The sequence below is a fragment of the Callorhinchus milii genome, unplaced genomic scaffold (assembly GCF_018977255.1).
Source record: "Callorhinchus milii isolate IMCB2004 unplaced genomic scaffold, IMCB_Cmil_1.0 Scaffold1, whole genome shotgun sequence".
Lineage (NCBI taxonomy): Eukaryota > Metazoa > Chordata > Chondrichthyes > Chimaeriformes > Callorhinchidae > Callorhinchus > Callorhinchus milii.
Genome location: NW_024704742.1, coordinates 46,626,804 through 46,652,543, shown reverse-complemented (window position 1 = coordinate 46,652,543; position 25,740 = coordinate 46,626,804). Strand labels below are relative to the sequence as shown.

Here is a 25,740-nt window from a genome sequence, read left to right as displayed (position 1 = left end):
AGTGGATGCACCGTTGCATGAATCATTGCAAGCAGCCGCTGTTTTATTACAACTGGAATGTTTAATAATAGTTAAAAAATGCGTAGTTTTAAAAAACTCATTATGTGAATCACTACTGACCTCTTCTGTTTCTCATAGTTATTCCAAAGATTGACTCACCATCCGAAGCTGCCGTTCATTCTCAGACCTCTTGCTCCACCTTCCTTTGTGGTTTCTTATACAAGGCCATTAACACTACAAAAACAGTAAGCGAGAAGAGACTGAAGGAAGGTACGTGATTCAGTCATGGTGTTTTTACTTAGAATAAGTACTCAGCACTGTTAGCCAGAGTGAACACACATGTAGTTAAGTGCCATTTAATCTGAGGAAGATTAGGGTCTCTAAGTTCACTATGACTCAGATATTGCAAAAAAAACACTTCTACACTACAGTTGCATCTTGTCATGAGTTTCTTAAGTGCATGTCTAAAATAACTAGAATTTTGACCAATTGAGTTTCATCCCCTTCCTCCAGCCTTGCGGGCAGTCACACTGTGTTGAATTGATGGCTGTCCAGCTCTTCCTTACTTCTCCCTCCTACAAGTTACTTGTTTTATTCTTTTGTTCATGATAAACCAATCTATCACCTGTTTTTGTTACAAAAATAACCAAATTTTGCTTCAGGTGGAATTGTTAGATTTGTCATGTGTAAATCACATTTTTATAAAAATGCATTTCCTATGTTGGGACTATGTGAAAATTGATGTTATTTGTGTCTGACATGAGTAACGTGCCGAAATACTGAGAGTGAGTCACCAGTGTTCTTAGAACCATTTTGCTTGTCTAAATCAAAATGAAGAAATGAAATGTGAATCAATTATGTGCTCTGTTTAACGACTGCTGCTTGTTTGAGGTTCATTAACGCAATGGAAAATGCAAGACGCCATTTAATTTAGGTCCTTGAATGATCTTTATACTTAATGCCACTTGCTTCCCCCCCCCCCCCCCCCCGAGATGAATAAAGATTTGAAATTTGTTGTAGCCATTAAAATAATTAGGAGGGCATGTGATCCCGATGAAAGTGTGGAAATTAAAATATTTCAGCTCCAGATTTTTTGTGCGCTTACTTTCAACTGCTGAAGAATCTGGTAATGGTGTAAGGAAGCAGCTATTGATTCCATGGCAACAAATGAACCCAGAGAAGATTACTGGTTTGTTTTGAAGAGCTTGATTAGAATCTGCAGACTAGAAAATGTTGCTCTACTGTCCACTGCACTCCAGTTTTGTATTTAGTTTCTTTTTTTGCCAATAGATAATCTCATGCAGACAAGCATTATTTCTTTCCTTTAAAGAAAACGTTTCAACGAATCACATTCTGTGTAGAGCTAGCCTTTTAATGCCCTCATTGAAATCAACTGTACAATCCACAAGAATAATTCTTCACTAAGAGTTTTTCCTCTTTTTTTCGTTAATAGCAGACATCTTTTTCTTCTATTTTGTATATCCTTGCAACTTTGCAAGAGACAGAATGTACTAGAGTTTTCGTAACTCTTAGAGTTGGAGGGTCTGCTGATGCATTTTTATTAATAAAACTGAAAAGCTTTTATTGAACGAAAAACTGCAGGATAATAATTATCACCAGTGTTTGCGGAAACAAAATTTTAAGCTATAATAGGTTTTATGTTTTTTTCTCTCTCTGGGAATATCGAATCCCTTTATTTGCTGCCTGGATAGAAGACTACCTGCAGGGAAGTCTCCAGGCAACCAATGGTGTTGTTCTGGGTTGGCTGCTATGGGTCGCTCAACAGTGGGGATGATAGAAACTCCCTTTCATGTTGAGGAGCTTCTATTATATATTGCTCATGGCAAGATTGCTGAAAGCTTCAAGTGTTTCTGTTTGTAAAGGAAAGCTGTCTGTATTCATGGTGTTTCTACCACATGAGCACTGAAGCACTTTGTTCATTTAGCTTCCACTCCCTGCTGCACATTGATTTCAGTAGAACAGTGAGGGAACAGCTTGTTTTTCGCTAATCTTGATTGGGAGTGTATTTTATGTGTATGTGTATGTCTTTTTACTTTTTTAGTAATTTCAGATGGTAATTCCACAATTACTTTGACAAGTAGTATAATGTAAACACATGCTGGGCTTTAATCTACACTCCTCCTTGAATACAGTAGACGTTTCTTAAAAGCGACTCCCCTGTTCTAACTCCTGGGTCAAATGTTCTATATGTCTGCAAAACATGTTATGCTTCCAGTTGTGTATAGCTGTCTATGCTTCTTGGTTTGTATGGCCCACTATCATAGTGGGTGATGCATTTTCCCAGTGTCCCATATATTGAGCTTTTCCTGTTCATTTGTCTGATTTATGGTATTTGAAGGATACGGGATTTGACCTATCCAGCAGGGATTAGAAGATTAGATTTGTGGCCTGTTGTGATTTCTGCCCTCTGATATTTTCTGCTAAGATTGTTCAAGGGAGGAACAGCCCATGGAAACATTTTGTCACAATAGATCCAGGAAATTGTACCATGGACTAACATGCTTTTTGCAGTTTTTAGATAACACAACTTGTCCAGTTTTGTGATCTAAGGCCATGTTGACTTGTTCTTTCTCTTGACATGGAATGTAATTTCGCCAACTGTGACCTTTGTGACCTTTTATGGTAACATCAACATTTATGAGAGGTTTTGATTGTTTTTGTTCTATGCTGTGACATTAAGTTGGCACTGTAATGCCACCATGTAGTAGAGAATAGATTGATTCTGTCTCAGCTGTTATTTCCACTATGTGTGAAGAAAGACCAAGACCTTTTGCTATTATGTGCTGTAAAGTCAGCAATAGATTCTGCAATCAAACTGTTACGAACTTGAAATATTTTCTGATGCTTTGAGCATCTGAGTTACAGTTGTGTGTTTCACATCTTAGCAGTTGGACATATTAATTTGGTATTAAGTTACATTAAAATTTCCATCAGTTTCATCATAGGTATTAATAGTAAAAGCTCTCACTGGAATATGCAACCATATATTGTTCCTGCTGATACAGCCATTGAATGCGGAAAAGGATCTGGAGACTTGCATTTTGTTTAACTAAATGCAGAGCTAAGATTTTGATGCATTGCTGAATAGTTTCTGAATCTTAAGGTTAGTCAGGGTGCAACTTGTGACTGCCTCATGATTCACTGTATTTAATCAAATCTAAGGTAGCCTTGAATCTAATTCAAAGATGGATTTTAGAGCTTGGTGAGGAATTCACAGAAAACAACAAAAACTTTTACATAACGCGCTTCTTGTAGGTGATGACACAGAGCATTTCACAGCAGCAGGGTTAGATGTGGAACAAGGAGTAGGAGGTAACTATAGGTGAAGTTGAAGAGGTAGGTTTTAAGGTGGGATTTAAAGATGGATAGAGAGAGTACGAAGCAGAGGTTTTGAGGCAGGGAGTCCCAGAGGTTAAGGGAGGAGTGACTGAGGGTTTGTCCTCCGATGGTGGCATGGAGGAGCAAGGGTGTCACAGGGGGACAGGGCCTATCTCTCTGACCTCCTTCAATCTTACTTCCAAAAAAAAGTGTATTGAGCTATACACACCTGGAAGTATATTGATATTGAGTCATATATAATACACAGAACATTTTACCAAAGGTAGAGGAGTCACTAATAAAGCCCAGTACAATCTTCTATGTAATGCAAAAATTTTTGGCATGGGATCAAGGCAAATGGAATGCTGATACAAATACAGTAGATGTTGTCTTCACTGCTAACATTTGGTTAAGGCAGTAGTGGCTAAGCTGTATTGGTTGGCCAACAAAATAATCATAGAAATAACAAATAGCATAGATTCATGCAATAAATCAATAAATCAATATTCAATCAAGAAACATTGATTTTGTTGGCCCACCAAAGAGGATAGCCACCACTGGGTTAAGGGATTATTTGTGTTTGATTATTTTCCTGCATGTGTCCCCATTGTTATTTGTGGCTATGTCACCTTCACAAGAGCAGCTTTGGTACAAAACAATGAAAAGTGCTATAACTGAGCCAAAAAGTGCAATTTGCTCAAACTTGGACCGAATCAGAAATTTCCTTTGCAAGTATCCTTAATCTAGTGTCCAATAGTATATTGTAATTACTGAGCAAGGGAATGTCACTGGAGAACTGGATTACATTTGTATATTCAAAGCACTCTTAGTAGCCTTTAAAATGAAGTTTTAGGTGCTCTACATTATTGTGGTTGTGAAGTCCTGTGGTTAGACCATTCGTCTTGCAGTGAGAGACCTGGGTTCAAATCCCGGCAGGGCAAAATGTTGGGCAAATTTCCTTACTCCACATGCCTCTATTTACCTAGCAGTAAGTAGGAATCCATTTGTTAGTCGATTGGTGGATGACTTTTCCGGGGGTAATAATTCCTTCAAAAAAAAAATTGTTCACTTCAATCCACGACTGTTTGTGGGACACTGCTGTGCACACTTGGCTGCCGCGTTTCGGCTGCAAAATATACACTCAAATCACTTTACTGTGTATTCTGTGAAGTGCTACTCTGCAGTGTATCCTATGAAGCACTTCAAGGCGTGTCGAGATGTGATAAGTCGCTGTATCAAATCCAAGAATTATTACATTCTGTCTTCAGAGGCTATATGCCCCTTTGCTAATGAACCACGTTGATATGTCTGAGAATTGCTGTCTTCATGATGCGAGGTTCCATTCTAAGACATTAGCAGTAGCATGAAGAAAATGCTGGAGTTGTGTCATGGCTGTGTATCTGGACTATGAGCAGCTCTTTCTCTCTGAAATCCACGAGCATGCAATTACGGGATTCTGGCTCAAATGCGATTTCATTGCATAGGCAGAACTTAACCTTTTTAAAAGAAAGCCCAGAATTAAAAACAATAAACCCGTATCATTACAAGTCTCGTGCTCTCAGTTTTTTTTTAAAAGACCTGACCCATTCGCCTTTTTCAAGTTTTATATTCTCCGGATCCTCTGGCTGCTTTTTGGAATGATTAATAAGACTCCACTATGGGAGGCCTGTTCACAGAGATTACAGAAGTTTTTTTTGCTAAACCTAAACTTCTTTCCTTTGTTTGCAGAATTCAATAAACGATGGTGCACCCTGGAAGGTGGATTTCTCAGTTATTATGAAAGTGACAAGTCGGCCACTCCCAACGGAAGGATTGATATCAGCGAAGTTGTCTGCTTAGGAGTGAACAAGCCTGACCTCACGTGGGGTACTGGGTGAGTACTGTGAACTGTAATCACTTTTGTGTGTGTGGTTTGGATTGGAGATGGAATTCCCTGAACTTCAAGTTCTGGATGACTGAGAGAACAAATTATTCTGCGACCTGGCAGTTTAATGTAGCAAGCGAGACCTGGTTATTAGTGGTTGGAGTTGAATCAGCACATTGCTTGCTGATGACACAGAGAGGGTAGAACTTGACATTTTATTAAAATAATTTTTTATCCAGTTGGTCTTATCCCTGGTGTTCTTGTGAAGCGACCATGTAGTTTTATGAAGTGTCTAATCCATGTGAAACAGCGAAGATGCAACTGTTCTTTTTTTCCCCAGTTGGCTTAATCTTTGCTTTGAGATGATGTAAAATACTTTTTTTTATAATGTTTTAAATGTATTCCTGATCATGCAAATTAATTTTAAGTGATATTCTGGTAACTTGAGTGCCAGGGTGCTTATAGTTGTAAAATTCCCGACTGCTGCTAATTGTGTTCCGTGCTGCCGCTTCTTTTAATGTACTCAAGGAAGTTTTAATGTCTGCAAAGGGATTTTGTAGATTTAAGGTGAAGCCTTTTTATTATAACATTGTTGTTCATTCTAAATTCAATCATAATGCTCTGAGGCAATGTTGACATGTAGTAGCTGTCAGAGATCTACATTAAAGAAAATCTACACACGCTTCTCTTGTGCGTATAAAATTGCAAAGTTGTAAAAAATTCATGATCCCAAAGCAAAAAGTTCCAAACTTGGTGGATTTAGAGTGTGATTCTTGTAATGCTTTCATAGAATTTGTTCTATTACCCTAGACGCTACTGGAGATGAGAATCTTAAGTCTGTGTATTGTCTAATTTTGGGAGCATCATAAATATATAAATTGCTATGATATCCAGTATATCTACTCTTCTTCTCAGCACATGAATCCCTTTTGTAATGTTAAAAGTTCAAGTATTCATTGTTATAGTGGAGAGTTGATTGTATCTATCAGTGTATTGCAAAGTCTTCCTGAGGGCATCTGCAGTAATTGCACCCTAGTTCTATAAGGCTCCTTAAGTTTCCATAGAGAAGGAATAATTGCCATTTGAGGGTAAACTTTATTTGTATACTTACTTTGGGACCATCATTTACTCCACTGTACAAAATATTGTGATGTGGTATTGAACATGAAATTCTTAATGTCAATTATTTGAATTTGGGCTCAGTGATGGCGAGTTTTACACAGCAATCAATATACTTTATTATCCAGACGTCTTGGTTCAGATTGTGTATACAATAACACATTGGTGAAGATTGAGGGGAAAAAAGGGAGTCAGAAATTAGTCCAAAGAGAGCATATATAAGCACACCAATTTTATGGGATAGATGTTCTGCACAGCATCACTCTTGTGAATGTGCCACTTTGAACTTGATGAATGCAAGGCTTCTTGAGTAGATTATTGACAAAGGCCCTGTAACTATAGTTATTGGAAAAAACAAAAGGTGGGGGAAATAAATCATCTAGATTTATGTTGGCGTGACTATGCATCACATTTGTACTTACAATAAAGGTTGTGTTCAGTATCAATCTCTGAAGAGCACTCCCCCACCAAACATAGGGTAGTATGACATTTCCTTCTAAATTGTAACCTCCCACGTGAAAATGCTATTATTGTGATTCATGGGCAGTTTTGTACTGTGGCTTTGAACGAACTAGAGACTGGGTTGAGAATGCTCAGATTCATTTCATTTAGGATGTTTGCTGCTGGCAGAGAGCAGAGATTTATAATCCCATCAGTCTGGATTGGATTCATCTCTGTCCCCAAGGTGAAAAGTCAATATTCCACCCTTTCACATTATGTAATTTCCTAAATTAACATAAATTCAAAGTGTAACTAAATTTTAAGAACGACCAGATTTGAACAAAAGCATTAGGAGCGATGGAAGAAAAAATATGCAAATCTGCAGCACAAAACTGCCTACAAATTTGAGCGTTAAATTGATACACTCATTCAGAGGCCATTATGATGGCTGATGCAACAAATGAAAATATCACATAGAATGCACAGGCCATAGAAATTATTGATTTTACTGAAATCAGAGGCTAACATGTTATGAAAGTTGACCATTAAATTGCTTTCAGTTTGAATGGGAGTGGATGAAGACAGTCTTTTGTTACAACCCCTAATGAACCGCACACAAACTGCAATGCAAAGCTGAATTTTTAGTGTTAAGTTTTACGATGAAAACACAAAGCTATTAGAAGTGGGTTAATTAGATAGGGACAGCATGTTTCACTAGCACATTTAAGATAACTGAAATGTGAAAAAAAATCTCATTTGGAGGGGAACTAATTGCATTTCACATACCAAAGGAAAACAAAAAGATAGAGAATAAACAGACTGTGCCAATCTGCCTTCCTGCAGTTCAGTGCAGTGCAATGCTCTTTGTAAAACTTAATAACCCAAGTTTTAGATAATACTGTTTAGACAGGAGAATGATCAGATAACATCGAGTATAACAGTGAGGAATTATTTTTTCATAAGAAAGTTTAAACCTTATTTATTATCTGTTCAGTCGTGCTGCTACAGAAACAGTAGTCTCTGACTGTGGTGTGCCTTGTATCTTGAGGTCATGGTATGTCATTTATGGTTTTGCCTCAGTAATTATGAAACTGTATAAAACATGCTGCTTACAACTTGTTTCATGTGGAAAATAATACTCTTGTATGACTCCCACATTTGTAGTATAGTGGGATAATAATCATATTGAAATGCCAACAAAAAAATTACTAGATAATGCTATATTTGAAATTGTACAAACATCTGAATTATTCAATACAAGGGCTGTGACATGTTGCAAGAAATGTCTCCTGTTTAAAGTGTGGTGTGTGCATGGAATCATCAGTGTGCAAAGCCATTACATCCTCCTGTGCATGTCCGATTGGTTCAGTTACAACTTTGAAGGTGGATGCAGTAAATCCCTGTTTAACAAGCACTCTGCTATAAGGTGGATTTGATTATAAGGAATATGCCTTGTGGATCTGCCCTATTGACTTTGTGCTGTGCATACAATACAAAATCACATTTGTATAGCGCCTTTCACATCGGGAGGACGTCCCAAAGCCGCTGGACAGTCAGGGATTTGGACCCGAGCTGGGGGTCGGGATCAGGGAAGGTGGAGGTCAGGGAGGGTAGGAGGGTGGCCGAAGGCTCGGTCGAAGGGGAGGTTTTTGAGACTCACCTTGAAGGAGGCGAGGGGGGGAGCGAGGTGAAGGGAATGGGACGGAGTTCCATATGGTGGGGGCAGAGTGGCTGCATGATATGTACAGGAAGTTTCCTGTGCATGGATGCCATGCATATGTGCAACATATGAATTGGTGGTGACCTTTTAGTGCAATTAATGCACTAGAATTTTAGTGCAGGAAGCCACATATGCAGCGACGTCCCAGGTCGTGTGATCAGCGACATCACCATGCAGGAGGGCTGACTTGTGGCCATTCTTGATCGTGCCCCTTTATATGGTTTTGTAATTTTGTGAACTACTGCCTTTAAATGGGATTCTCGTGTTTTAGACTGAACAACACCAAGTTGCAGAGATAGATATGTCCTACTCTGATCTGCACTGAAAACCTTTGCCTTGCAAATGTGATGGAGTCCTTATAATGAGGGTTGAACACACATTAAAATGAACGATGACCTCTATATAACTTTCTAGCTCTCAGCAGGACTGGATTGGGTTGCAAGCTTTGTCTTCTGGTAACACCAGATCAATTCTTTCCTTTATAGTGTCATTTGTTTTGCTTAGAGTGCCAATAGTTTAACTTTTGGAAGTGATTTGTGATTCCACATTAATTATATTTAAATCATAATTAATTTTGCAGTTATAAAAACACTGTTTTAATTGAATCAGTTCAAAAGCCCCACACTTCACATGCACACCAAGCAAATAAAAACAAGAGGTGATTTTCACACCAGATTTAACAGGAGATATAAATGGTGCCATTGAGCTGCTGATGATGGTAAATAGCAATGTTTTGTTTGTGAAGGAAACGAGTGGCTTGATATTCTTGCAGGAAACTTCTGTGTTCATTATACAGCTGCAATGCCCAGGATGGTGGATTACTCTTTCTCTTCTTGTATTTCACAAAGTGCATTAATAAAAACTTTAAGCTTTACAAAAGATGTTAAGATAATGAACTTCTGATTGTGCAGCTCAGCATTACTGACTCTATTCCTTGTTGAGTCAGCATCTTGCTTGATCTACAATACTCCTTGGAAAGGGCAAATCTGAACGCTGGGAACTTGAGCAGTTTTGCAATCGAATAATCTTATCAATTATTGAAAGCATTGATGGAATATGCACTTACATTTAATCAAATAGTAAATAGCACAGTTCCTGAATAAATGTGCATTCAGCATTTTATTGGAAATGTGTTGGCGTCAGTGTCAGCTCATTCAGATTCTGCTGTTTTAACCATTAAATGCTTCAAGGGTACTTCAGTAATCAGAACCACATCAACTGTATTTGTTGTATCTAAACATTACATGAATATTTCAGTACAGAACAATGAGTGCAGGACTATATGGACACTGTTTGGTACAAAATAATGAGTGCAATTCCACATGCATATTGTGTGATATAGAACTGCAGTACTATATGGACACTATAATATAAGACAATGCGTGCAGTTCAATATGGATATGATGCAAAACAATGAGTGCAGTACTATACAAAACAGTATAATGCAACACAATGATTACATTTTTGTCACAAATATTCATACCTGAACAATTAGTTGGTTATTTAGTCCAGCTCTGAAGTTAACCTAGTGAATGGAGGTAGCAAATTCAGAATTTTTTCACTCCCTTATCAGTTTGACGTCCAGGAGAGATGACCAGTAGAAAACTTTTTCTGTATGTGTTTATGGAGGAACACCTTCTAATTATAATATACCTGGAGTTCCTGATAACCAACAGGCTTTCTCATTTACCAAATGTTCTTTACAGCTGTTTAAACAATGATAAGTTTTTTTTTAATGTCATCATTATCTTTCAGCAAATAACTGAAAATATGAAAAGGTTATTTTAAATGAGAAGTACATTAGCAAAGCAGATGTATAATTAGCATTTCTCAAGCTTGGTTAGCGATGTAGTGTAACTATTGATATTGTTAATCAAGCAGGGTTAACTCCTTGAATATTATGTTGATTTCTTTGCATTCATTTTTTGCACATACAATGGCCTTTGCAGATTTCAAAGTGGGCATTTTTTATCACATAATGCCACAAGTGTGGGCTTAAAGTTTCTAATTCTGAATTTTTATAACTGCACAGAACCACAGCGGTGTTCCATTCAAAGCTTTGAACAAACATAATAGATAGTTCAAATGGTTGAGCATCAGATATGAGATCAGAAGGTTTTGAGTTCAAGATCGTTCGCTCATTTGCCTTGGTTGTGTTAGGTTCATCCCCCTGTGGATTGGTAGATAGTAATCTTTATGACAAGGAAGCATTCAATCTCAATAAACAGGTCTAACAAAACTAATTCAACTCACTTACCTTGACTCACACATCCTTGACATTGCTGAGCATTCACAGAGCAGTTTATGAAGAAGTTTGCTGACTAAACTGGGTTGCATGGTAAAAGAAAGGCATGCATCATAATAATAATCCTTGCATTTGATGCAGTGCCTTATCACATCTTCAAGGTGTCTCAAAGCTTTTCAAAGAATATACTGTAAGGTGAATTAATTGTGTATTTTCTGGGCGATATGTGGTAACCAATCGCGCACAGCAGTGTCCCACAAACAGTCATGGATTGAAGTGACCAATTTATGATTTTTGCCTTATCATGCCAAAATGTCAATTAATTAAGGTACTTTCAATTGTAGTAAGTTTGTAGGCTAACCATTTACACCAGTAAGTTTCCACTAACAACCATGAGATGAACGATCAATTAAACTGGAGAATTGTTAGCTGGAACATTGGAAGAAATTCCTTTCGCTTTTTAATTGTATCATAGGTCCTTAACATCAGACATTAGGTGATCTTAGCTCGTTGCTCTGGAGAGGTTCAGCCTAAAAATATATTTAATGTGGAATCTGATAAGCCAATATGTACATTCAATGGTGGAGTTTTGCTTCAGTATAAAGTACTTTAAAAAAAAGATACAGCTTAAAGCATTAAGACTTGAACTGTAGCTCCTGCTGTCATATTGCAAAGATCTAATGCTCTTTTTTATTTTCATTTGCTTCAGGGTTAGTTATACATTTGAGATGTATTTGCTGTCAGAATGTCTCTTTTCCTTCGGAACTGATAGTGCTGAAACTCTAAAAGACTGGACACGGGCAATATGCAAGGTGAAAACAACTTTTGGAACATCATTTCAGTGCTAAGTGAGGCAGAAGCCTTGTGATGACTGATATGGGAATTTATATTTGCATGTTGATTACCATTGGTATATGTGGAATGGATTTTTCAGCTCTTTGTAGCAAAGTTACAGTTTGCCACATACATTTCTAAAGTATGCTAAATTTTCCTTAACCTTATCTGAACCCACAAGCATACAGACATTACGATGCACATCATGCTGTGCGTAAACCATTGAGATAAAACTCTCGGATTTCAGCTGTTCTAAATGGATTTTATTCTTCAATAGTAATAATAATCATAAAAAGTAAATGTTTCAAAATTGACAGACTTCATCCTTGAGTCCCAGGCAAGACAGAATCTGCAACCTGAGTTATGTTGGGTGATATCAAATTAAGATTGACTGAGTGACTTTGTTACTCTGACTTTTTCATTCCTGATGAACTGCTTGATCATGGCCAACTTCCCCAACGGAAGATACTGATACAAACGTAGAAGTGAACGCCATTAGGTGCTGTGTTATCTGATCTCTCCCAGAGTAGCTGGTCAGGTCCTGTGATTGGATGAAGGAGAGGAAAGGGAGCCAGGGTTCCCACACCAAATCCAAATCCCTATCTAGAGCCGAGAACTGGCAGCAGCATGCCCATAGACTTCTGTTAGTTAAGGAAAGAATCTGGATTGGTTGTCATGCCCACTGTTGAATGACTTATCACGACACAAGCTATTTATCAAGTGATTAGTCTAGTACATTCATCAGAGGTCAACTTACAACTAAGGAACCATGCTCTAGTACAAAGATGGGGGAAGCTAAATGTCATCAGGATAGACTGAAGAAAATCTTGTATAAGTAAAATTGATGGAGGAAAAATATAGAGATACCATATGTCTTTTTTATATGAATCAATCATTACTGTATAATATGCTTCCATTGAAGTATGAAGCTTTCTAAAATGAGGAACCGAATCTAGATTACTTAGATTATTCATCAAAATTATGGGAGTTTCTCAACATTTTATTTCATGTGTATATATATATAGGCTGAGTGTAAATTTTCTGATATTAGAATCACCCATCAATCAATAAACTTATTTCTATCTTCTATATAAAACTTCACTACTATATGTGGGGAGGCATAAGTAAACTTTACTGTTTATAGAGTCTATAGATTCCGGGATGCTACCCTGTGGGAAGGGCCACTATTTAAGTTGTTGTATATATTTTTCCTCCATCAATTTTACTTAATCAAGATTTTTTGCAGTCTATATTTAACTTCCCCCATCCCTGTACTAGAGCATGGTCACAGCAGCCTAGGACATCTTTTTGACGTGACGAGTGCTGTACAAGTGTAATTTGTTGTTTGAAATTGAATTTCAGCTCTACAATATTGATTTTATAAATTGAAAGTCTTTAATAGTTAACATTAAGATTCTATTTTATGTTGTGTTAACACATGAAAAATTTACTATTGGTATGTGTTTCCTCAGTGTTGGTTTCGATAAGTAGAAAGATTTCAGTTTTGTATATCTTAACTAGTTGAGACAGATGCAAAAGTTTTTTCTAAACACAAAGACCCATAATGAATGCATTTGTGCCACTGTCTGCCTAACATAAAGACATATCGACAGTCTAAAGTTGCAATAATCCAAAAAGATGTTTTGTTACACAGCTCTGCACAATGCAGGTTGCAGTTGAATTTTAGTGGATATTATAACATCACTATAATTATTCACGTTCTCTTGCTGTCTGTCATGCTTAATATATCTGCAGAATTGCTTTACTGTATTTGTAAATGTGTAAGACTGACACAGTCAAATTAGAAAATGAAGAAGTACCATTGAAACCTGTTTAATTCATTCCATTAAATATAACACATGTCCTCATTTTATTGATGTTTTAAGATTTATTTTCCAGATATACCAATGTAAACCTCTGTGGTGTAAATTGCTGTTGATTGACCTTCTGTGCGTTCCAGTGTTTTATTCCTGCTGTGGTAGAAAACCTGTTAAAGAAAGATTACGAGTTGATTGGTCGGCTCTACTACAAAGATGTGCATAATTTGGAACGCTGGAGTGCAGGCTGGTTTACTTTAGAGAAATCGAAACTCTGCTTCTGCCCTGAGCAGGATGGTGCTGAAGAGGATTCTGTGTATTTAAAGAGACTGCAGGAACTTAGTAAGACTTTAACATCCTACACTCACTCGTTTGCTTATATAATAATAGTAAATAATAGTAATAATATTTGTGTTTGGTATAATGCCTTGTCACATTGTTGAAACATCTCAAAGCACTTCTTAAGATTTATTGTAGAGAATCAGTGACTGTATTTTATAGGTGGACCAGCAGAAAATTTGTGCACAGTAAAGTTCCCCCAAACAGCCATGAAGTGAATGACCAATCTTCTTGGGAATTGTTGGCCCAGAGAAATTGCCTTCTGATTTCAAAAAGGGTCATGTGATCTTTAAAGTCCACTTGAACAGGTGGAAGGGGCTTCTGTGTAACATGTTATATGAAGGATAGCACCTCTGACAATAAGGCGCTCCTCCAACATTGCCCTGGAGCATCAGTCGAGATTATTTTCCCAAATTCATGACATGGAGCTTGAACCTACAGAGACAGAACCTGTCTCAGAGACAGCATGTTATCATCTGTGCCAGGAGTAAAGGGTATTAAGAATTCAATGTGACTACTTTGGTCCTAATGGTGAAAGGAACCCGAACGGTGACAGATTTTCTACTTTCCTCTTGTTGCTTCTCCCATTTGGTGCTGTTCTTGCATCCTTGTATTTTCATCCTTGCATTTAATATAATTCCTTATCACGTTCTTCTAAACATCTCAAACCTTGCCAGATTTCCCTTCCTTTACTAAGATCTAATAAATATGAAGTACCCTATTCAGACCAGTGGCCTAAATAACTGCAAACATTTCTCCTCCTGGAAAGACAGATAATCACAAAGAAAGTGGTTTAAACTCACGAGTCCTAGATTCTAACATCAGTTCTCCTGCCAGACACTTGTTCTTCCCTCCACTAAATTTGAGAAGGTTGTGTTTGAAGAATTGTACATTCCTACTGAAATTTGCTTTAGTAAAAATGTCTTAAGTAATTGTGAACATTTTGCATTGTAGAAATCTGGCCCTTGTGGGATTTTAGAACCTGGACGATTAAACTTGTGTTTTGTGTAGTTTTGTCTTCATCTCCTTTTTGGATTCAGCATCGATTTTTAAATACTAATTGAATATGTAAAGATCTGTACTTACAGCAGCAAATAGAAAAGGCTGTACATACTTTATCTGTAATAAAATTCAAAACCTGTGAATTGTAGTAGAAATGTTTCTGACAAGTTTTTGATCTCTGAAGAGAATTTTGGCTTGTCTTTGCTCAGACATGTGTTTAAAAATGACCAATTTGTTCCTTTTGTTCTATTCACAGCTGTCACCACGCAGCTTGAACACAATGAGAAGAAAGACGTCTTACTGCTGGTAGAAAAAGGAAGGTAGAGATCTTCTTCAATTCATCCTTATTTTTGGCAAATGTCAGTGTTACTGGGTATGCTAGGTGCTAGACTTGTTGAAAGTTCTGCAATGTACAAAGTTAGCAATACATATATACAGCAATAGTGTAAAATGGCATCTGCTGAGGCACAACTGAAGATCTCGAAACATTTGCAGCTTTTATATATTCAAAAAACTAAACGTTGAAAGTACTGTACTGCCCATTGTCTTAAGAAGCCCCAAATTACATTTTGAAATATTGCATTAAGTACGTTTGTCAGAAATCACAGAAAGTCCAGGCCTTTTCTGGGATAGTATTAATATATTTTATTAAATATATACAGTTGCATACATACTTTATTAATTTAATACTTTATTACAATTGAACAGTTGTATTTAATACAGCTGGGCATGTATTTTATTCTAGCAGTTCAAGCAGTCCTTGGTTAATATCTGATTGCTTTCCGTACACTGGTGTTAGTGTTATAGTATTATTAATTATTCAGTACTGTCATCAAAACTATGAATGCAACAGATTAACGTAGTCTGAAATCCTCAATGTGATTACTACTGATGTAGTCATTATTAGGTGTCCTTTATTCTCTGCTTCCTATATACTCACGATTATTCATAAATTTCCAGCAAATAGTTCATGCCATTAATCCTTCATTGTGGATATCAGCAGAGTCCACTGGAGTTCAGCATCCATCATTAAACCCAATACTAGCACAAAATGGGAAAACTGAATAAACCCAAACCTACAAGCTTCATAACGCGTATTATATATGCATACCGGCTATCAGCGATGCCACAAAACTAATCTCACTAAGGTGTTCAGATACATTATAAAACTTGAGGAATGAATTGCAAGTGTAAGTGAAGTGCCTGTTGAGGTGAGGTTCATTGTCATGTAATTTATTTTGTGAAAGAAATGATCAACATAGCATTTATTTAGTGCAAATAAATTCCATCTGAACTGTCACACCAGTGGTCTGGAATGTGGTTTATTTCAGCAGCAGCTGTAATGTCAGCCAGACCAATCTGTTGCATTGATGTTCAATGCCATCCTTGATGAAAGATTGGTGATATTGTCATAGCAATTTAACTTTTAGCAAAAGACTAAGACATACCATTCCTTCAAATATTTGGTGCGGCTACATTGAATAGTTTCCAAGACTGTGCTCTTGATTTATAGTTCAGTTGGCTATAGGTTATCAGTCTAATAATGTTCCTTCCAAAGTTATAGAATCTCTGTAAACAGAGAAACCCTTCGAGGTCTAAAAGTTTGTTTTAACCTTGCAGAACTTTGTACATGCATGGCCATACAAAGTTGGATTTTACAGTCTGGCACATGGCCATCAAAAAGGCAGCGGGCACAGATGGCAATGCACTGCGAGACCAGCAGCTCAGCAAAAATGACATTCCCATCATTGTGGACAGCTGTATAGCATTTGTTACACAGTATGGTAAGCAACCTCATTTTAGAACTACAGAATGTCACCGTGAGTCATATCTATTTCCTTCTTTAATGCCAAGAGCTATTTTCTCCATATGCTTTATAGTTGGCTTTGATTTTTTTTGAGAAAAATTGTGAAACATAGATTTAAATGAAGAGATCTAATTATTTCAACTACACTTCATTAATTGTTCCAAACAGCCAGTTTGATGCTGAAATAAACATTTTCAGTCATTTACCAATCACAAGAATGTCCTTTGGTCTATTTGATCTCGTCCTTCCAGAACACCCACCCTGTGATCCTCCTGTTCAGCATTGAGCTGTTTTTTGAATTAGTCCCCTGTTCTGACCTCCACCACCATTCCTGGGAACCTGTTCCAGTTGTTAATTACCCTCTGGATAAATAAATACAACTTCTATCCTGAAATTGCCCTTTGAAATCCTAAATTTGTATCTTCTTGTTCTGCTGTCTTGATATATCTGAAAATGTGCAAGCCACTGTTTTTCTGTGTTTACTTTCTCAAACGCATTTAAAATCTTACATACATCTATAAGGATCTCTTCTGAGTTTTCTCTTTTCAAGAATGAAATGCCTTAGCTTATCTAATCATTGCTCAAAGCTCTTTCCTTAAAACTGGGGATCATCACTGTGGCTCTCCTCTGCTTCTAGACTCTGGGCAATCTCTTATGTCCAGCAACCAGAATGTCATGCAGTGTTCCACGTATAGCCTGATCAGAGCACTATATAACTTGAGTATGGGATCTGAATTGTACTGATTTGACTATATAACTTGGTGTTGTCTGTAAATGTAACTACCTTACATTGGGTGTACAAATCCAGGTCATAAATATACAGTATAAACACATCTCCGGTTTATTTGACTGGCCTTTGGCCATCTTCTCCCGCCCCCCCCACCCACTTAGATCCAACTCCCAGCTTGGTTACAAACCCCTGACTGTCCAGCACCTTGGGATGTCAAATAGCACATTCAATTTGCTATTGTTAGGGTTAACCTTTTGATATCTATTCTTTTTTGCAGCACTAAAAAATATCTAATATTTATCATACATATGCTCATATTTTTACTTCTTTGTTTCTCCTATCTCTCCTGACCCACTCCCATGCTTAAACCTACTTCTCATGCCATGTTTAGTGGACATAGGAATATTCTGGGCCTTCCCATAAGAGGCTAAGAGGCATAAATAACAATCCATATCAGTCAAAGAGGTTCTTTATGTGGGAAAGGGCATGTACATATTTTGGTATTGTAATGTGTCTGTCTCCCACCCCCCATTAACTGTTTAAGTTATGGGATGTCTAGACCAGGTCTAAATCTGACTGCTTAACAGTGTATGTGGAGAGGGGTGGCTGAAAGGTTTGGTCAAAGGGGTGCTTTTGAAGGTGGGGAGGGATGGAGCAATGCCGTGGCACTCTGGGATGGAGTTTGAGAGTGAGGAAGGAATTACTACGATGGAGTGGGCAGAGGATGTGAAAGTGGCCAGTGATTGGAAAGTAGGAACCAGGACAGAAGAGGTCATGCAGGTAGGCTGGGGCGAGGTAACAGAGGGATTTAAAAGTCAGGACAAGAAATTGCCTATGAGGTAGCCGTTCAAATCCAGGTGTATGGAATGAGAACTTAAAGCCTGGTCGCTAAAACTACTCGGCTGCAAATCAGTGAGCTATTCATTTTGGCACTTGTCTACTTACCCAGGTGAGGGGCAATTATGTTGAGTTGTACCTTTTTTCTACCTTTGTCTACATTTTAAGTACTCCTGTTTCTGTGCTACTCGTACTTCAGCTGCAGTGATGGAAGAGTATGTCCTACTTGCTCTGTATGACATTTCCATTTTCCACTCTGTCTATTCCTGCAGTCTGTCTCAGTGAGATTGTCAAATCAGTCCTGAATTATGGGCAATTTTGTGCACTTGAATTTGTAGCCACTGGGAATTGAATTGTGATTACCCGTCTTCAATTCACCAGGGACCCTCATCATAGTCACCCAAGAAGTATGTTTCGAGTTCCAGGCAACCCATTTAAAAGCATTTGATTTTCTTGTGTGTCAGGCTGCCTAACAATTGAGGATAACAAAATGCTTTTAGTTTTGTTGTATTATTTGCATATTTTACATAACTTTAGATAATTAATTTCAATTATTTTATCTGATTGCTATTGATGTAAATAACAATATCTATCTAATTTTAAAATTATATCTTCTAGAATCCCTTATTCTTTTGTTTCATTTTTGAGTGTAAATTAAGGACAAATGTGAACATTTGAGCAAGCCATCATTAAAAACTGTTAATCTGTCGTCATGAAGTGTAGAATCTATGGTTGTGGATAATAAATCAAGATAGAGTAAAATGCAAATAACTAGATTCTCAAAAAACAGAAATCTTTAGATGTATTGAAACCTGTATTAAAATATGATTTTTTAAAATATGTTTGTATTTTCATCTTCTTCAAAAATGTTACAGATTCTGTTTGTTGTGGACGTTCAAAGTATGAACATTTTTACCCCACGCCACACAACAATGGATTAATTGTCATTCAAACATTATCCACCAACACTTAAAGTAACCTACTTGTGGGATATAAATCCTATCCCTTATGTCTTCATAATAAGCGGACTGCAACAGACTATTGCGATCCATCCTGCCATTACAAGCAGGATTTGGATGACCAATTTACAATTTGGAAGGTTGGTGGTGAATACCTAGTGTTAGAAGGATGAGGTTAGTGTTGAGGAACAACAATTGAAAGGGACTCTTCAGAGCATACGTTTATGCTTCAGAGCATCTCGAATTCAAGATCCTCATCCTCACCTACAAGGCCATTCACAGCCTCGCTCCCTCCTAACTCTCCGACCTAGTATCCCCCTATCTACCTGCCCGTACCCTCCGTTCCTCTGGCTCCGGTCTGCTCCACATCCCCCGCCCCAACCGCCCTCCCATCAGTGGCCGGGCCTTCAACCTCTCAGCCCCCAGGCTCTGGAGCTCTATCCCCCAGTGCTTTCGCCGCCTCCTCCCTTTCCTCCTTCAAGGCCGGTCTCAAGACCTTTCTCTTTGACCGTGCCTTCAGCTCTCCTCTCAACTCTCTACCCCCTGCTCGCTCCCTCCCTTCCCTCCCCTCACCCTGACCATTTCCCCCCTCCTCGCTCCCTTCCCTCCCTCCCCTCACCCTGACCATTTCCCCCCTGCTCGGGTCCTGACCCAATTGTCCAGCGCTTTGAGACGTCCTCCTGACGTGAAAGGTGCTCTATAAATGGAATCTTCTTCTTGTTGTTGTTGTTGTAAGAGTATACAAAATGTAAGACAAAGTAAATCTGAACAATACTTTCAAATACACTAAGGGAGCAGTAAAAGTGTGTACAGGTCCAACATTGTGAAAGTTTAGGATAGATATGACCTTCTTCATCCAGACGTCTCTTATGATTTCGACAGATGTTTGCTTTGATATTCAAAGTCTATGTGGAAATGAAACCATTTACAAATCCTTATTGTGTTTCAGGGTGGAATGCTTTCACTATTGTGTCAGTCAATTTTGTGTAGTAGGTAGCACTCTCGCCTCTGGGTTGGAAGGTTATGGGTTCAAGCTACACTTAGGAACTTGAGCTCATTGTTTAGGCGGACACGAGTTGAGTACTGTAACATTGTAGGTGCAGGTCTTTAGGGTGAGATATTAAACTGAATTTCATTTGTCTCTTCAGTTGGATGTTAAAAATTCCATGAAACTGCTGTCTTTGAAATAATTCTCCCAGTGTCCAGGCCAACAATTCAGATTCATTGGTAATTCACCTCAAGACTGTTGGTGTGACCTTGCTGGCAAATTGGGACACTGCATTCTGTTTTCAACAATTGCACTTGACAGAAGCATTTGAGACATTTCAACATGACAAGTTGCTATAGAAATCCAAGTTCTGACTTTAAGAATTGAAACAAAACCACATGGTTTAGAAATTCATGTTCAGTTCTGTAACTTGAGTGCCAATAATTTTAGCCCTTAAAATGAGAAAATTGTAGCTTATATTTGTTCTGTTAAAGGTCTTGGGTACAATCACACACCAACTATTCTAACAATGTAGTCTATTGAGTAAATGTTTCAAAGGTCTTCATTTGGATAACAGACAGTCATTCAGAAAGAGTAGTCCTGTTTTTTGAGCCTGGTGATATTTCTGCAAGAACATTCTTTTTCCAGGCAGTAATGTGGACTATGATTGACATTGGGTACAAATCCTATGTGGTAAAGGTTTGTGTTTTATTCTCTGTTTGATCAGTAAAGTGACTGAGCAAAAATAAGAATAGATTATTTGCTTGTAGTGGAAAAATAATAATAATAATATGATAATAATAATTGTTGCATTTGATATAGCGCCTTATTATGTCTTCGAGACGTCTCAAAGCGCTATTTTGTCGGCACAAAGTAGTGTAGTGGAAATCTGGAACTCTCTCCCCCAAAAGGCTGTTATCCTGAATCAATTAAAATTTTCAAGATTGAGTTGGATAGATTTTGTTTTAGGTAAGAGTATCAAGAGATATGGGGCAAAGGATGGTAAATGGAGTTGAGGTTCAGATCAGCCATGATCTAATAGAATGACAGAATAGACTCGAGGGGCTGTGCTCTTGTGCTCCTACAACTGTTACTACGCTTTACAGTAAATTCTGTGAAGCATTTTGAGATTTCCTTCAAACATGAAAGGCGCAATATCAAATGCAAGGATTATTAGTATTATTAGTTTTGTCATACCACACCACAAAAAGGATTGCTGCTCAGTTTTCTCAAACATTGAAACAATATTTACAGTTTTGCTTAGGCCCGAATTGTGTGTTCCCCCCCCCAACCCAACCCCTTCAAGACTGTTCCCTCTTCTCCTGAAGGTGCTCATATCCTTTTCCTTCTACTGGAAGCACTGTTCTATCTGATCCAAGGCATCATTATTTTAGGTGTGAGATTTCAGTCTTCAACTGTATATGTTCGATACAAGGTGTGTGTGTGTGGGGGGGGTGCGGTGGGGGTGGGTGGGGAGGAGGTGGACTTTTTAAGAAGCTTAGATATTTCTTTTTATCCTTCAGGCCTCAATTGTGAAGGAATGTATCGGAAAAATGGCACACCATCACGGGTTAGCCAGCTACTGGATCAGTTTAGAAAAGATGCCAGAAATGTAAAGCTGAGAGCCGGAGAACATCAGCTCGGCGATGTGGCTGATGTACTGAAGCGATTCCTGTTTGAAATGGATGACGCACTGCTCACCAAGGAATTGTATCCATACTGGTTGTCTGCATTGGGTAATATAGCTTTGTATGCTCTGTGCCTATTGTCTATAGTTTCTATCTGTATAATGCAACTAATGATTTAGTTTGATGCAAAGTTTTAATGAGTATTTTATTTTCAAAAAGACTTTCGTAAAGAGATCGTTGTTTGCCTACAAAATACACAGTCACTACACTTGATAGTAAATCCAGTGAAGTGCTTTGAGACATCCCCCTGATGTAAAAGGCACTACATGAAATGCAGGGACCATTGTCATTCTAATGCTGGTTGAAATTTTGAAAATCGGCACTGCTCACTATTTATGTGCCCAGTTCATCTATCCCTGTGCTTTTTTATGCCAACTGACCATGAACATTTTGGGGGATTGAACTGATGTGAAAGTGAACTGCACTAAAGCACAGGTACTGAGAAAACATTAGGAGAGAATGGTTTCAGAGATCTGTCGATTTGCAGTGTTCCAGTATAAGTGCTTGCAGTGTAAATTTGCTCATATCAGTAACAGTTCTTGGAAGGTCAAAATGGAACTGCCCAGAATGTTTAAATTATGATTTTTAATGTTCACTTAAAGAGGTGTTCATGGAGCCACTTCTTTAAAATATTAAAACATACCTAGTTATTGATATGCTGTGAATCTTGTTCATGTGGAATCCTGTAGCTCAGTGGTTAGAGCACTCGCCTCACAAGAGAGACCTGGGTTCAATTCCTGGCAGGGTGAAATGTTGGGCAAGTTTCCTTACTGTTTACGTAGCAGTAAGTAGGAATCTGGTTGTTAGTTGATTGGCGGACAGCTTTTCCGGGGATAATAATCCCTGAAAAAAAGTAATAATTTGGTCACTCAATCCACGACTATTTGTAGGATACTGCTGTGCGCAATTGTCTGCCGCGTTTCACCCACAAATACAGTCAATTCACTTTACAGTATATTCTGTGAAGATATTGGTGCTTTAATAAGAAGTGATTCCTAATGACATTCCTTAATAAGGAAACGGCAAGTAGATGTCATTGACTTGTCAACCCCACCCCAACGTGGAGTCCTGTAGCTCAGTGGTGTAGAGTCCTGTAGCTCTGTCGTTAGAGCACCTGCCTCACAAGTGAGAGACCTGGGTTCAATTCCCGGCAGGCGAAACCTTGGGCAAGTTTCCTTACTCCACACGCTTGATAATAATGGCTCAAGAAAAAAAAGTCATAATTTGGTCACTCAATCCACGACTGTTGCTGTGTTTCTCCCACAAGTATACAGTCAATTCACTTCACAGTGTATTCTGTGAAGCGCTTTGAGATGTCTCGAAGATGTGAAAAGCACTACAACAGATACAAGTATTATTATTATTATGTGAGCCATCTTTAGAGTAGAGTTTCCTACACTAGAGTAACTACACTTGGCATTAAATTTAAGACATTTTGTCAAAAGACGCTATATATATATAAGTTCCTTGTTTGTTTTACCTGAGCTTTCTGTACCCCTAGCACAGCTGTCTTTGCCTAATGATAACATAATCTGTCTGTCACTCTTTATGTTAGAGTTTACTAGCTCTTATCTGGCCAGTTAGAATTGGTAATCCTGTTGTGCCGTCTGCACCTCATTAACTCCAGTCAGTCTTTTACAGCTCAAAGAAGACACTTTACAGTCGAGCATTATTTTCAGAACTTGTAATACACCCACACCAAGTCACTCATTTACAGATGTCCTTTTAAAAAAAACAAATTCTAGATTCATACTCCTGCTATATTTTTTGTGGACACGATGTGCAGAGAATTAGTCTTGGGTCTGTTTCAGTGTCCCATCTTTCAAACGCTGGGGGAACAGTCACTTTAAATTCTTTCATTAAATAATTTCACCTATTTAAACTTCAGAAACTTTAGGCAATACTTTTGTTGAGGTCTCCAACTGAATTTTTGATTTGAAAACTATATCTCAAACTATTTATGCCCTACTTTATCTGCACAAACATTGTAACTTCGCAATTCCCACTTTTTCACATTTAATAATCATTTCGCTAGTTTCTGGTTTGCCCCATAAATAATTTATATTAGCCCAAACCAAATCTTTTCATTTTATTCCCTATATCTACCACTGGGAGAAAAACATAATCTAATCCTTATACCACTCTAGACTTTTAAATTAAAACCTATGGCCCCCTAGTTCCTCCCCATCCCCCTGGCTCGGCCCCGGGATCCGTTACTGTGAAGCGCTCTGAGACACCGTCCGGCGTGGAGGGCGCTATATAAATCCAAGTTTCTGTTGTTGTTGTTGTAGTTCTCTGACTATGTCCATATCCAACAACATTATTTTGAACATTTGAATCATTTTAGTTATGTGCTTTGTGCCCCTCCTCATCCCTCCTTCAATCATTGTTCAATAAGGACAGGTTCAGATCTGAAATGATCTCTTCATAATTTAGCTCCATTACAATATACATTGCAATGTTCTTTTTCAGGTAAGGTGCCCAAAGCTGCAAAAGAAAATTCATAATGTAGTGTCGCCAGTGATTTATATCATGTTAGAATTATTTACTCTGAACTTCCAGTCAAATACTTTTGCATTTTGCTTTGTTCACAACAGCCTCAGCTTGACAGAAACCCAAGAGTCAATAGTTGCAACAAAAACCCTTTACATTTCTGCTGATATGGAGTCTTCATTTGACATTTCTTCACTTATCTACTTAATTTATCCAGATCTTGCATGCCATTTATCCCACTTAGATTATTCATCAGTCCCCATAGTTTGGTGTTATCAGTAAATGTTGTCATATTGCAAGTGTTCTATCCAAGTCATCATTGAATACTGAGAACAACAGGGAATCTAGGAACAGACCGTTATGGATCTCTGCTAGTCATTGCCCCAGGTGAAGCCTTTTCTATTTACCTTTGGCCTCCTAGTATTATGTTCCATGAGATTTAACCTTTAGAAATATCATATGTGGAATTTTATCAAGTGGCCTCTGATGGATTGCCATCATCCTCTAGATTAGATTCTTCGTCAAGAGTTTCAGTAGATTTCTGAGGTCCTTGATTCCATGTTGACTGCATTTTATAGCTTCTGTGATCTTTAGAAGAGCATTGAAAGGGTCTTGTAAAATGTGCTCAAGTATTTTCTCCATTATCAGATGTTAGCCTAATTGGTCTATATCTCAGTCTTGAATAATCGTCCAGCATAGTTCCACTGATAATAGTGCTAATAATCGGATAATAGTGATAATCTTGCATTTCTTTAAGAATCTAAGGGTGAATTTTGGCTCGCCAAGTAGACCTTTTAAACGTTTGAATTTCTTTAGGATTCTCAAAAGATGTGATAAGGCACTGTATCAAATGCAAGGATTATTATTTATTTATTGTGATTCTGATGATATCCATATTAGAAATCCTGGAGCCCAAATATCTGACTGTTGAATTTAACAACTGTTCCTTCTAAAAACTGATGGAAATATCTATTCAATATCTAAATATGTTTTCCTCACTTGTACTCGAAGAGACTAATTTGATGTCTTAAATGGTAACTACTGCTAACCTAGCAAGCAAAGAAAAATTGATCCCTCCTTGCTGCAAATTGTCTTTCCATTATTTTACTTCCAAAATTCCTTTTAACGAATCTAGTCCTCACTACTTTATGTTTCCTTGTATTGTGTTATGCTTGCTGGTTTCTTGGTATAATTTAAAATATCTAATTTTAAGAAACGTTACATGATGTGAGATTCACACCGCAAATCACAACGAGGTTCATAAATCACAAAGTCCCAGATTGCAAAGGTATTTCGCATGTACTCGGGGAACTGTTGCGTCAATTCACTGAAGAGAGAATTTTTTAAAAAAGTGCTTATACCACTTGAGACTTTTATTTTTTTTGATGTATGGAAATCTAGTCCTAGTATACTGAGAGTAGGTTTGCCATTCTATGAAGAGCTCAATCTCATTAAAGTAAGTTCAGCAGGCACCCCATGAGAGAATTCACAATTATATAAACCTGCCTAATAAGACAG

General features: G+C 37.8%; 1 protein-coding gene across 4 annotated transcripts in view; it reads left to right on the top strand.

Moving 5' to 3' along the window:
- The window catches only part of arap2 (ArfGAP with RhoGAP domain, ankyrin repeat and PH domain 2), a 179,478-nt gene that overhangs the window by 98,311 nt on the left and 55,427 nt on the right, over positions 1–25,740 (top strand). For all 4 annotated transcript variants that reach the window (XM_007889088.2, XM_042341269.1, XM_007889086.2 and 1 more), the window contains 7 exons: positions 139–270; positions 5,068–5,212; positions 11,438–11,540; positions 13,523–13,721; positions 14,977–15,040; positions 16,341–16,504; positions 21,565–21,777. In XM_007889088.2, coding sequence (XP_007887279.2) covers positions 139–270; positions 5,068–5,212; positions 11,438–11,540; positions 13,523–13,721; positions 14,977–15,040; positions 16,341–16,504; positions 21,565–21,777 — 1,020 coding nt within the window. The remainder of the gene's footprint in view (positions 1–138; positions 271–5,067; positions 5,213–11,437; positions 11,541–13,522; positions 13,722–14,976; positions 15,041–16,340; positions 16,505–21,564; positions 21,778–25,740) is intronic.